Source organism: Gossypium arboreum, chromosome 11, assembly GCF_025698485.1.
Source record: "Gossypium arboreum isolate Shixiya-1 chromosome 11, ASM2569848v2, whole genome shotgun sequence".
NCBI lineage: Eukaryota > Viridiplantae > Streptophyta > Magnoliopsida > Malvales > Malvaceae > Gossypium > Gossypium arboreum.
The window spans coordinates 19,953,119-19,967,056 of NC_069080.1; the positions used below are offsets into that span (position 1 = coordinate 19,953,119).

Below are 13,938 nucleotides of genomic sequence, written 5' to 3' on the forward strand. Positions count from 1 at the left end.
CTGCCGCGCTGACTCGAGTTTAACTTCAACTTTGCCGAAACATCTGCTCTCCACCTAAGAGCTCTCTTGTGTCCACCTTGGTGTCAGCGTTCGGATAAGAATGAAAGGTTAAAGATACTGACTGCTTGAAAAGGAGAAAAAAATTACGTTGATTACACCAAAATTCCCTTCGTTTTTCCTATGATTATGGCATCAATCTTATTTATGGTATATATATAAGGCATCATCTGTGAGTATCCAAAAGCTTGAAATCATGACCGCATAACGACCGTCAACAGGCCCCCGATTATACTCGAGCCCATGACTGCATCACAATCATTGACTAAGACCTCCACCTAGGCTTTGATTTGTGACTATATCAAGCATTGTCACCCCAAAATCTAACTTTCCCAAGATGGGTTTTTGATGTAATGGTCTTATTCTGCCATGAAATATGAAATGTATATACTCTGAAGCCCGTTATCACATCATCGACCCCTCAAATCTACCTATAAACATTCGCAGTGTCAACCCTAAACCCTTAAAAAAACTTAACCCTAACAAAAACCCTAAAACTAACATAATTAAAAAATCTTGGACATACTTTCTTTTTTTTTCTCTTCAAAAACAACATGTTTTTCTAATTTTAAAAAAAAATGGACTAAAAGGCGAAATAAAAAAAATCGACATATAGTTTAACCTATAATTTTATAACAAAAATAAAAGCAATATCGAGGGATTCAAAAATTAGTTCTCCCCCTGAATAGGTAGCCCTATCCAATTACAAGATAAAAAACCAAAAGGTCTAAAAGCCCACTTCCACTGATGGCGTGGTCTGTTTTTACCCTCAGAAAGGAAAACCGCTCATTTGGCTCTCTATCTCTCTCTCTAAATTTTTTTTTACTCTAAGCAGAAATTTTATTTATTTATCGCTACACACATTAAATCCAAAAATGTAATACCAAGAAAACGGTAACTAAAAACATGGAAGAATTCTCAACTGGTACCGACCCTCGTGTGCCGGCGGTCAAGCCGGACTCTAAGCCATCTTCCTTCGAGGGAGTTCCACTCGAAGCTGCCTCCGCTGCTGTTTCAGAAGATGCCGAGGTGGATAAGGACTTGCTGTGTCCGATTTGTATGCAGATAATTAAGGACGCCTTCCTCACGTCTTGCGGTCACAGCTTTTGCTACATGTGTATAATTACCCATCTTCGAAACAAGAGCGATTGCCCTTGTTGCTCTCAATTTCTCACTAATAATCAGCTTTTCCCCAATATTTTGCTCGATAAGGTTGGTTCTATTTGCTCTTTATTAGCTCCAATTTGGATTTAATTATGTTTCGAACATACATGATTGAATCAATTTTAAATATCATGGTTATTTAAGGTTCTGTTTTTTTTTTTTTTAATTTCTTTGAAAATAAGGCTTGACTTGGATAAGATTGGAATCTTCTTGTTCCTAGAACACACCAACCCTTTTAGATGTCTTGTATTCAGCGACGATTTACTTGTATGAATCAAGTTTAGCTTCTATGTGGATTGAAAGTGAATCTTAATCGCCTCAGTGATAACTGGCACAGCTATTATCTTGCTTGTCTCTCTTTTATCTTACAAATATTTTCCCTATGCTTTCACGGTGTACTTGGTGGAGTCTTAGTGGGTTTAGAATTTTTATACCCAGTAGTCAGCGCTGAAAACAGTTCAACAGAGGGTCCCAGGAGTTTATTTCTTGGTGATTCCCACTCTCTATTTCCTGGAATATCATATTTCAAGATATTCAATGTCTTAGATCAAAATGCTTCAGATAATGATCCAATATCAAACTTGAACATTTAAAATTTAGAATACGAAATTTAATGGGGTAACCTTGTCTTGGTTTTATTTAGATCATCTTAGTTGTCTTGTTATGACTGACTATATGATTTCCTAAATAGTGTAGACTGTTTTATGGTCATGTAATTATATCTTGAAATGGTGTACTCCTACTCCAGAGTTGAGCTTATGATTATATAATTTCTCTGTACCACATTTGTAGCTTTTGAAGAAGACTTCAGCTCGTCAAATATCAAAAACTGCATCCCCTGTGGAACAGTTTCGTCAGGCGTTACAGCAGGTTAGTTGTTTTTTTGGAAGAAATCTAAAATTTTCATTTTGTTATATCAAGGAATTTATGCATTGGTGTTTCTAATTCAAGTTCCCCCCTGGGGTGATTTGCTAATTATGTCGCTCCCTCTATCTTTCACACACACAGACTCAGACTAACAACAAAATACATCTTGAGTGCTGCTTTTTTTACCATATTTTTGGAATGACATGCTCAAAGAAGGCATACTAAATTAAGTGCATCGGTTTATTCATTGACCTGATCTTTCATTACAGTCAATATAGTGTTTTACTTGCGGCATATTTAAGGTACTTGGATTGTGATTTCTAGGTATAGTGGTGCAGATGCATGAATGTCTTAGAGGTGCTAGAATGATCAAAAGTGGGAATCGGGATTACTTTTTATCCCAAAGCTGGGAGCAGGTCCAGCTTTGTTATCTATAGATGTATGTGTAGTTACTCTATAGATGGCATAATATCCTTGATTACCAAGAATTGTTGCTATTACTTTTCTCACTTTAGGGCACCGAATGCCCCCTTCCATAGTATTTAAGTTGCCTGATAATGATAGTATACAATTGGTCTTAAGCTTCCAGCTGTGAGCTTTCAAGAGTTTATAGTGAATTTTCATGAATAGTATTTTTAATATATTATTTATTTCCTCCCGCGGCTGTCAACCAAGAATTGCATTTGATGTCTCTTTAAATTGAACAGTAGTGGATGAGCCCGTAATTTCTTTTACTTAGCAGTTTTTCCAACTAAATTTGATTCTTTACAGGGTTATGAGGTTACAATCAAGGAGCTGGACAGCCTTTTGTCCCTCCTTGCAGAGAAGAAGAGAAAAATGGAACAGGAAGAAGCTGAGAGAAATATGAAAATACTGCTGGATTTCTTACACTGCTTAAGGAAGCAAAAAGTTGATGAACTAAATGAGGTCTATTGCATTTACGTTATGCCACTTTTTTTTTTCCTGTTCACTATTTTTGAACCATCATTATGTTCTATCCAATTCATTCTTCAGTTTGACTGATCAGTTCTGGGTGTGTTATTTTTTCCCTGCTCATATATATTTCATTAATTGTGATATTTGTTCTTCATTAGCTCTAGTAAATTCCCTCTTACTTTAATTTAACCGTTATGTGCACATATTTGTACAAATAGCTGCATTAATTGATAATTACTTTGATCTGATTTTTTTTGCTGAAAATATTCACTTTTCTTTTTCGGTAGGTCGCTGACAAGATTCGTTTCCTTTCTGTAGGTACAAACTGATCTTCAGTTTATTAAAGAGGACATAAATTCTGTGGAGAGACATAGAATGGATTTGTATCGTGCAAGAGATAGATACTCTGTGAAATTGCGGATGCTTGGAGATGACTCTAGCACAAGAAAGCCATGGTCTTCATCCATGGACAAGAACAATAGTGGAATTGTCTCTAGTTCTCTAAATATCAGGGGAGGGATGCCTGCAGGGAATCTTCAAAACAAGAAAATAGATGGAAAGACACAGTTGAGTGGCCATGGTAGTCAGAGAAAAGATGCCTTAAGTGGAGCGGACTCACAAGGGTTCAATCAATCTGGTCTCTCTGTTGCAAGAAAAAAGCGGATTCATGCCCAGGTTTGTGATTTTAGAAGGTTTCAGTAGCAAATTTTTGTTTGGTATATGCTTTAATCTTACATAGTTGCAATTGGCAATAGTGCAAAATAACTTTAAGAGCTGAATTTCATTTGGTTGCTGAAAAAAAAAAAAGGTGTCCAAAAACCTATTAAGGATTAACAGTAACACTTCTGCTTGGTTTGATTAAACTTAGTATGAACTAGTTGGAGTTTGCTGCAAGTACTTTTCTCTTGCTTCATAGAGCTCTTTGAATCACATAAAAGACTGATTTGTTCTTTACGTTAGTGGTTTCTGATAGAATGTTATAATATCATAGATGGATGCCTTGCCATTTACAGTTAGATGCTCCAGCTAATGATCTTACAGGTTATATTTGAAGAACAATTTGCCATTGAGTGATTTTGTTGTTAATAGTTGAGCCTGGCAATTGGCAGATGTAACTTCAAATTTTCATCATTTTATATGATAGGTCAATCATCATGAAAACGTGTTCTAATTGGTTTATTGTGCAATTGTTTTTTGTCTGGAGATGTTATTTATAGTTGACTCAACTTAAAACATTAATCCTTTATTGATTCATTATTCTTTTCAGGCCTAAATTCACTTTAGTTTTTCACCCTTGGCCACAGTTTAATGACCTACAAGAGTGTTACCTGCAAAAGCGACGTCAGTTGGCAAACCAACTGCATATTAAGCAAGAAGGTGATAAAAATGTCATTCATAGAGAGGGTTATAATGCGGGTCTTGCAGATTTTCAGTCTGTGCTGAGTACTTTTACTCAATACAGGTATGGATGCCACTTTTCAATTATGTAGTGGACATAAGTTGACATTAACACCTTCCATCCCCTTCCTCTCCCTTTTCCTTTCCCTGTTGTACTTCAGTTTATCACCAGATTTTCCTTTTGATTCCTCTCTACCAGTCGACTAAGAGTCATTGCTGAAGTGAGGCTTGGAGATCTCTTTCATTCAGCCAATATAGTATCAAGGTGAGATTCTTGCATCTAAATGTTGTTTTAATATTGTAGAAAAATGTATTATTATGTTGATTTAAAATTGTTTAAAAAATGTATTATTATGTTATGTTACACTGTACTGCTAAAAATGGAATTGAATATCATAGTTGGATGTGTTAATGTTTTTGTTCAATACTAGTAAAATTTAAAGTTCAATCTGATTTCAATCAGCTCTACAGAAATCGGAACTTCATTTTTATGAAACTGCACACTAACATGTGGACCCCACTGATTGATGGTTTGATTCACCATTTTCCAAACAAGTTTTATATGCTTGTACCTTTTACAAGTTATTCTATAATCTAGATGATTTTGGCATTTAAGTAAAACCATATGGTCTGGACTCCATAAGTCATCATCAAGATGGAACTGTGTGGTTTTAAATCCTTCCTTATCTTCTATGGGCCAACAGCACTCTTTTACCTTCTTCAAACAGATAGGTACTTTTAAGAGTGGATGATATGTACTCTCAACTGCAATTTCTGTCCACAAGGATCCCACCAAAGTACCCTCTACTTCTAAGTTCTATTAGGCTGTGAACTCGATTCATATAATATTCAATACATAAGAAGTTATTCTTTTCCAAGAGTGTTGTGATTTATTGGGCAGAAAAACTAAAAGTTAAAGATGCATCATTAATATATTTATTCTCATTCCAAGTTCAAGCTATGATTTGTATGTAGAAGAATCCTTTTGTTACATGTTATCTTCTTCAAACAAATGGAAATAGGATCACAATTACATAGTATTATGTTTTGTACAACAGTCCTTTCTGATTGAAAATGATCCTAAGATCCTGAAGTTGATATTGGGTATGGATCAGAAATCCATGGTTTGTCTACAAAGAGCAGATTTTAATTGTATTAGCATCTACAAAGACCAGAGTCCAAACTACATTTATAAAGTAACAAAGAGCTGGCTGAAATGAATATTAGTCACGAAGGAAAGTAGCTTCAAAATACAGGCATTACACCCAAAGAAAACAGAGGCTGGTGACCATTGTTAGGGAGTAGCCAGGATGTTCTGAATTCCTTTCTTTCTTCTCTCAGGAATGCCTGATTTCACTTTCACTGAAATATAGTGTGTCTAAGACAAAGCAGTGGATTTTTTTTCATTCTGGATTAGGAAGCTTAGTCTGTGAATCTTGGTATTTTTCTTGCAAATAAATCAACTCCAGAATCTGTTTAGTGCTCATTTTGTGTATATATGCAAGACTGCTGAATTTGTTTTGAATGGATCATGGTAATTGCAGCATAGAATTTGACCGTGATGATGAGTTGTTCGCTACAGCTGGAGTGTCTCGGCGCATTAAGGTTTTTGATCTCTCAATGGTAAGATCCTGAATTTCTGAAACCTTTCACAATTGGCTCTGTTTACCATTATTGTTGGTCACAATTGACAAGGGAAATGTACTACAGTATAGTACTGTTCTCCGCCCCCATTTCATAGAGAAGCAGGAAAACAGTAAATGTTGTTTTAGAGCATTTTCTATGGATGGCTTTTCTGTTCATTTAACAACCATTTATATTCTGGGTTAGTCTTGCACCCACTGTTGTTTTCTCTAGTATTGATTTGTAACAACCTTGAGAAGGAGGCTGGTATTTTGTTTAAGTTATTGATGTCATATTAATGGATCTGCATACTGACAAGGAAAGTTCACAGTTAATAATTTGCTACTTTTCCTTCCAATCTTTAGCTATACCGACTCTTATTGACTACGGAGTTGTTTTCTAGGTCCTAAATGAACCAGCGGATGTACACTGTCCTGTTGTGGAGATGTCCACACGTTCTAAACTAAGTTGCTTGAGTTGGAACAAGCATTGGAAGAATCATATAGCTAGTAGTGATTATGAGGGGATAGTAACCGTGTGGGATGTAACAACACGTCAGGTAATGAGGAATTGTTATGGTTTACTAATTGACCTGACAATATAGTCCATTTCTTAGACTTGTTATAATTTTCATTTCAAACTAGATTTTCCAACCTTATTATTTTATGTTTCCTACTGTTTTAATCGCTTTCACAGAGTCTAATGGAATATGAAGAACATGAAAAACGAGCATGGAGTGTTGATTTCTCACGGACAGACCCCTCAATGCTTGTATCTGGTAGTGATGATTGCAAGGTACACTGACATATTCCATATCCTATACCGAGTACTACTGCTTTACTTAATCAATTTACAATATATTATCATTGCATCTTGGAAGGAGAGATTCAGGAGATAATTATTCATTATCTCCACATGGGGCTGTAACATTGTCAATTATATTTTAGCTAGTCTTATATCTTATCATGTGAAGACAAGGGTGTAATAGATGAATGGGTTGACATTTGCAAGATATGGTTGAGTAATCTAGTCAAGGTTCTTGACATGAATACTAGATGTTTATTTACGAGTTAAATGAAGCATTTATCTTTAACCATATCATGGTTTTATTTGCTTTAAGCTTTCATCATCAGCAAGGGAAAGTTCATTGTTGATTAATCATAACATGGATGTGTTTTTGTTAATTGACCAGGTGAAAGTTTGGTGCACAAAGCAGGAGGCCAGTGTTATTAATATTGACATGAAAGCAAATATATGTTGTGTCAAGTATAATCCTGGATCTAGCGATTTCATTGCGGTATGGACTTATTTGTTTCAGTTTCATAATGGTTGAAAGATTGTGTGTTGCAAAAAAAAAAAAAAATGCATTTTCTTTTCTATTTTCTTTGAAGCTGGAATATTTTTCCCAAATTAAATTACTCTTAATGTTTGTAACTACGCCAAGAAATTCTGTCATAGATAATTTATTTAAGTTCGTCAGTATTTTAAGAAAGCTATTTCACAGTCACCTGGCCAATTTTGAAGGAGTTAAACTTTGAAATTGCTTTATATGCATGTTTTCTGTTTTTACAGACTGCATTTACTAGTCTTGCTAGCTTAGGCATGCTAAATAAGAACTACTTTTCTTTTATGGAAAGAAAAACTGAAAAACTATGAAACTTTGTGGCTTATGCAGGTTGGTTCAGCAGATCATCACATCCACTATTATGATTTGAGAAACATCAGTAGTCCACTTCATGTGTTCAGTGGGCACAAGAAAGCAGTCTCATATGTGAAATTCTTGTCTGAAAATGAACTTGCTTCTGCATCTACAGATAGCACACTAAGGTTATGGGATGTGAAGGAGAATTTGCCGGTGAGTAATATGTTTATATTGGTTCATTATTTCATAATTATGCCTTATCCCAGATAATTTTTTTCTTTTTGCTCTTATTGATTTAAGTTAAAATTTTCTAGTCTCTAAATTGATGCTTTCAATGCTATGGCTTCTCGAAAAGCAGTGAAACTTGACCTACTCTACATTTTGAGAAGCCGGTTCAGAAATGTATAATGTAACATGTTAAGGATACTTTGCTTTATATGCTCTAAATGTTGACTAGAGTCTTCCAAATAAAATGATCTGTTTAGCATTGGAGGATTTAAGAATAGGTCTCCATTAATTTACACCTAGAGTTAGGGCCCATTTAGCATTGCATTTGGCTGTCTAAAAGCACTTTTTGACAGCAAAAGCAACGCTGAACAACTAGGTATCACCTTTGGCTTTGAAATCGAAACAAAAAACTGGATTTAAGTGCCTTTAGCTTTTGAGAATAGCTAGCTTTTATGAGAAATTATAAAATTACCGCATTTATATTAGTTATAGCATATACAATTATATTAGATATAAAATTCATTTTAAATTTTAATATTTAATATATGTTTTTCTGTAATTATTATATTGGGTATGCAATTATTTTTCTTTTTGAAATTTATATCAAATACACAACATTTTATATTTAAATTTGTAAGGGTTATGGTTGTATGTGATTTTAATATCTATAATATGTTTATTTATTTATAATTTTACAAAAAATTGTATTTAATTGCTTAAAAAGTATTTAGAATATATATTTCATATATTGTAATATTAACTAATTTGATGGTTATTTAAATTGATTTGTTTTATAATTTCAAATGTCATATCTAAAATGGATATTTTAATTTTTCACTATATATATATTTTTTTACTGTAATGTTGAACGCTTAAAACTAAGAAACTATATTTTTTCATAGCATTGCTTTCCCAACACTTCTCAAAAGCATATATTTTAAACTAAGCTTTTATAATTGCAAAAATAATGCTAAATTAGCTCTTAGTACTGTGCATTTTGAGCTGTTAGTCCGTTTCCATGTTTTCCTTTCAGTTTTTTGTTTGTTCATTTCATATTGTAATTTTCTTATTTTGCTCATTTATTTCCTTGGTGGGTAAAAATGCGGTGATTAGTGGTAGGAAAGCCTCTGTGGTGTTGTTCTGGAGATGTAAACCTAAGCCATTTTTGTTTACGTAATGAGTTCTGGAATAGGAGCTAGAAAGTATACAGGCAAACATTGATTTAAGAGGCTATTTGTCTTGTACTTGTGGAATCTTTTTCATTGATATCAATGTGGTTTGCTTGCAGCTTCGAACTTTTAAAGGCCATACAAATGAGAAGAATTTCGTAGGCCTTACTGTAAACAGTGAATATATTGCATGCGGCAGCGAAACAAATGAAGTGTACGTGTACCACAAGGTTAGGAAAACCATCAAATTGCAATCTTCATGGGCTATACTGATTTATTGAGATTTGTGGTTGTGGAGGCTTAATCGTCGGTTAGTTCTATTGTTAGGGGTTTTGAAGTTTCATAATCTTTGGGTAATAATTGCAGGAAATATCGAAACCGGTAACATGGCATAGATTTGGTTCACAAGAGATGGAGGATGCAGATGAAGATGGGGGTGGATCGCACTTCATAAGTGCGGTGTGTTGGAAGAGCGATAGCCCTACCATGCTAACTGCTAACAGTCAGGGAACCATAAAAGTGCTAGTCCTTGCGGCTTGACAAAATCGAAGTTCAAAGAGAGTATTGTTTTTCGGTTCAACTGTATATAGGTTGTAAGGATAAAATATGATTAGTGAATTTACCTCTGTTGTTTTCCCTCAAAATTATGATTGTTATACTATTATTCAACCAGCTTTAACGAAAACCAATGTTGCACTCTTTTTTTCTTTTTTTTTTTATTAGTTATTTTTAATTTAATTTTTGTAAAATTATTTGTCAAAAGTCGGTTTTAGTTGGATTGATGTAACGTCATTGATTCAGCAGTGGTCCAGTAGTCAAAAAGTGTGGACTGTGCTTGTTCTTAGTTTGAGCGTAGGTTAAAAATAATTTCTCACCAAGACTGAAAACTATCGAATCGCACTCAATCTTGTTTTTGTTTTAAAAGAAAATGCTAAAACATTAACTCTTATTCAATACAATTATTGATTTTTTGTTGTTGAAATCAAATAATATCTCATTTTTTTTGACCTAGTATTTTTGCAAATGGCAGGTATATTCTTCTCCTTCAAAATTTCTCTTCCCCTCTCCCTGGTTTAATTGGAAGCAATCAAATTGTGAAATATATAAGATTAAGGTTAGTTTGTTTTACTGAAAATAATTTTGAAAAATAATTTACTTGTTTGAAAAAGTTAATATTTTTTATATTTGGATGAATCTGTGTAAAATATTTTTGTTATTTGGTAAATTTCTTAAAAATATTTCATAAAAGTTGTTTTCAATGAAACAAATATACATTTGAGATTTTTTTTCATTGTTTAATTGAATTTATTTTATCTATAATTTTATATTTTACATTGTTTTTGCATATATTAAAAATATTAAAAAGTTAACGATGTCAACAATTGGACTTGATTTTTAAATTTGAAAAGTAAAAGAACTAAATTGTTGAAAATAAAAGTACAAAGACTAAATTACAAATTTATGAAATATACATAGACTTATGACATATTTTAACCTTTATATTACAAAACATTTATTATTAATATATTTATATATTGTAATAAATATTTATTATTAAAATATTAATATTAAATATTTTCAATAATATGTGAATAATATTATTTAAAATTACTATTTTTAAAATTTATTATTAAAATAAAATTGAAATATTAAATAATTTATTAAAATAATAAATTATATTTATTATATTAATAATTTATTATATGACTAAATATAAATAATTAAATATGTATGTTTAATAATATTGAAAAATATAATATTTTAAATATTTTTAAAAATAAAATAAAATTTATTATCAATATAATAATATTAAGCTTGATTTAAGTTAATTTTTATATAAAAATAAAATTATCTGTAGATGAGCTCTTTTTAGGAAAATGACTTACACTTTTTAAAAGGTTAAGTTATTTTACAGAAAAAATAATTTATTTTACATTGACTTATAAGTCATTTTTATTGATCAAACTATTTTTGTGAAACAAATATAAAAAATATATAAAATATTTTTCATAAAACCTTTTATATGTAAAGAAACGAAACCTTAAAATGACTTGTTTCATAATTTTATTTGCCTTACATTATTGTGGTTCAAAGGAGAGATGCATTGAACCTGTTCTCATTTCTCAACTTGTGGCAGACTCTTTTTACGTAAGATCTGAGCATGCAACTTCCACCGCATTTGTTTTTTTCCTACTTTTTCATTTCTTTTAAACGTTTTACTTAATACTAATCTATAATTCGTGGTTCCATGTACGACCATTTATGTAAAAAAAGCAAAACAAAAGAATTTTAATACCAAACAAGAGACAATATTTAGATTTTGAAAATCCTCGAAATATAATACATCATATTTAACTCTGTTGATATGATTGGACTGTCATCTTTCAAAAACGCTGGATCTTTGAGGGATTCCATTGTCATTATAGCAGAGCTCCACTAGTTGAATCCACTACAATCCATATCAAACATCTTAAAGAAAAGGATTTCATCTTTGATGATAATGATGTCGATTTCCAACATTTCATCATATCACCCCCCGCAAAGGAAAAGAAATTCATTTTCATTCGGAAAAAGAATTAAAAGCAAAACAATATATTGTGGAACTTCCATATATAGTAGACAATTTGACAGATGGCCATCTCATTGTTGCATTTGAAGCTCACTTGGGAGAGAAAAGAATAACATTAATCATTCTTTAAATGGTGTTTGTTGACGAATATTGGAGGTGCATGAGCCTCTTCATCTTCATCTGCCTTCTTTTCCAAATTTTCCTTTTTTCTTTGTTTCATAAAACAAGATCTAATGGGATTTCAATATTATTAGTTTCACTATCTCTCCACTTATCTCCATTCATTATAAATAATTTGAAAAATATAGCATATTATTTTACTAATCTCCGTTGGAATAAGTTTTTTAAGTGTCATTTACCGTATAGTTGATCGATCTCATAACAATCAAAGGTATTGTCCCCATGTTGGGACTTTGTCTTTGAACTCCGCGAAGAGTTGTGTACAATTCACGAAAATACACCTTGATTGGTAGAGATATGACCTGTAAAACTCGGGAGAGGTGTTAGTACATAACGTGTGAATAGTAATTGTGCTACCTCAGGCTTATATTAGTACATGACGTGTGAATAGTAATTGAGCTACTTAAGGCTTATATGGCCCTTACCAATAACCATGGTACCACTTGAGCTACGTGAATCATACGACATTTCGAAAACCTCTTTCGAAAGAGTCAACCCCCTCAACAATAATCTTGTTCTAATTCAATAATGGAGTTAATAAATCTTAGTTAATAACTTTCTTTATTTATATCTATACTATATATAATGCTTTTTACCGAGTTTAATGTCACTCAACTTAATGACGCCAATTCAATTAAAAAATTACATATTATGTATTAAATGCAATACATTTATAAGGTTGTTTTAATAATTTAACTTTTCTTTTAAAAAATAAAACTATTTTTATTTCCCACTTCTTTCGTTTCCACATTTGAAAAAACTACTTTTAGTCCTCCAAACTATAACTAAAATTACTTTATTTTTTTAAAATTTTAATTTAATTATTTAAAAACAGAAATAAATAATCATTAATTAATTCCACCCAAACTTGTTTTAAGTACAAAATTAAAAATCTAAACTTTCGAAAAACTCTAAACCCAAATTTAGTAATAAAATAAAATAATCAAAATAAAAGCTTTAAATACTAGTTTTTTCAATGATTTTGTTAATAGTTTATTTATTTATTTTATCTATAATTAAATAATATTTTTGATAAAATGACAGAATCACCATTACACAAACATAAAAAATCTATGATATTAATACCTAGTTTTCAAGTTCTTTTCTTTAATTATTTTTCAATATCGCATTTAGTTTGTAATTCTTAGAATATATATATATATATATATATATATATATATTTATATTCAAATTTTAATTCTTGACTTAGACCTAACAAATATTTATATATTAACATATTTTATTTCAACTATTAATAAAACAATTAAAGAAATTATAATAATAACAAAAACAAAAGTTACATTAAATTTTAAACTTTTATGTTATCAAAAGAAAAAGAAACATTTTAACTTGACATAGTATCAAATTTAGCCTTCAATATGTACATTTTTTATCAACTTAACCCTTGTTTTTTAATTAAATTTGCCCATTAACTTTTCAAACAAGAGTCAAATCGTTTTTTAATAGAAGTGCTAACTAAAATATAATTTTTTTAACAATATTAGTGTGTCAAAGTTCACATATACTTTCATGCTGACATGACATTTTTGTCTTATATATCAAGTCAACAAATAATTCTAAAAAATATAAAAATTCAAAAAGAATTAGCTTGAAGTATATGCAGATTGTCATTCGAGCTAACATGTTTAAAAATATACGTTTTAGTTAGTGCTTCAGTAAAAAATAAATGTTGTTTTTGAGGTTCAGTAACTATATTTTCCATAGTGTTATTTTTAAGATTCAAATTTAAATTAGGTATTTTATTATTGTACTCAATGTTTGTTGGTATAATCTCTTCAATTTATTTCATGAATATTTTATATGTAAGTAATATATTTAATGCTTAATAATATATTTAAGATTGTACTTGAAAAATTAAACGTAAAATTAAATAAATTTACAATTAGCATTAAATCTATTCTTTAAAAAATCAAACCTAATAATATTAACAATTATCTTTCATTAAATCAATCTTAAAATCCAAATCAACCTTTCGAATTGAATATCAAAATATAAATGTTTTGTCAAATACAAATACTGCATTGGGCAAAAAATATCAAACTCATACACCAAATGATATATTGAACTTTGATTGGATGCAAAGT

The 13,938-nt window shown here is 31.0% G+C and overlaps 1 protein-coding gene across 1 annotated transcript; it reads left to right on the forward strand.

The window, feature by feature from the left end:
* Positions 1-784: 784 nt before the first annotated feature.
* LOC108473881 (E3 ubiquitin-protein ligase COP1-like) lies at positions 785-9,769 on the forward strand. The gene is made up of 13 exons (XM_017775678.2): positions 785-1,269; positions 2,014-2,091; positions 2,860-3,015; positions 3,343-3,699; positions 4,329-4,486; positions 4,622-4,687; positions 5,967-6,045; positions 6,449-6,604; positions 6,742-6,840; positions 7,238-7,342; positions 7,721-7,900; positions 9,204-9,314; positions 9,451-9,769. Exons 1-13 carry the CDS (start codon positions 964-966, stop codon positions 9,622-9,624), a joined length of 2,025 nt encoding a protein of 674 aa, XP_017631167.1. The 5' UTR covers positions 785-963; the 3' UTR covers positions 9,625-9,769.
* Positions 9,770-13,938: the final 4,169 nt, after the last annotated feature.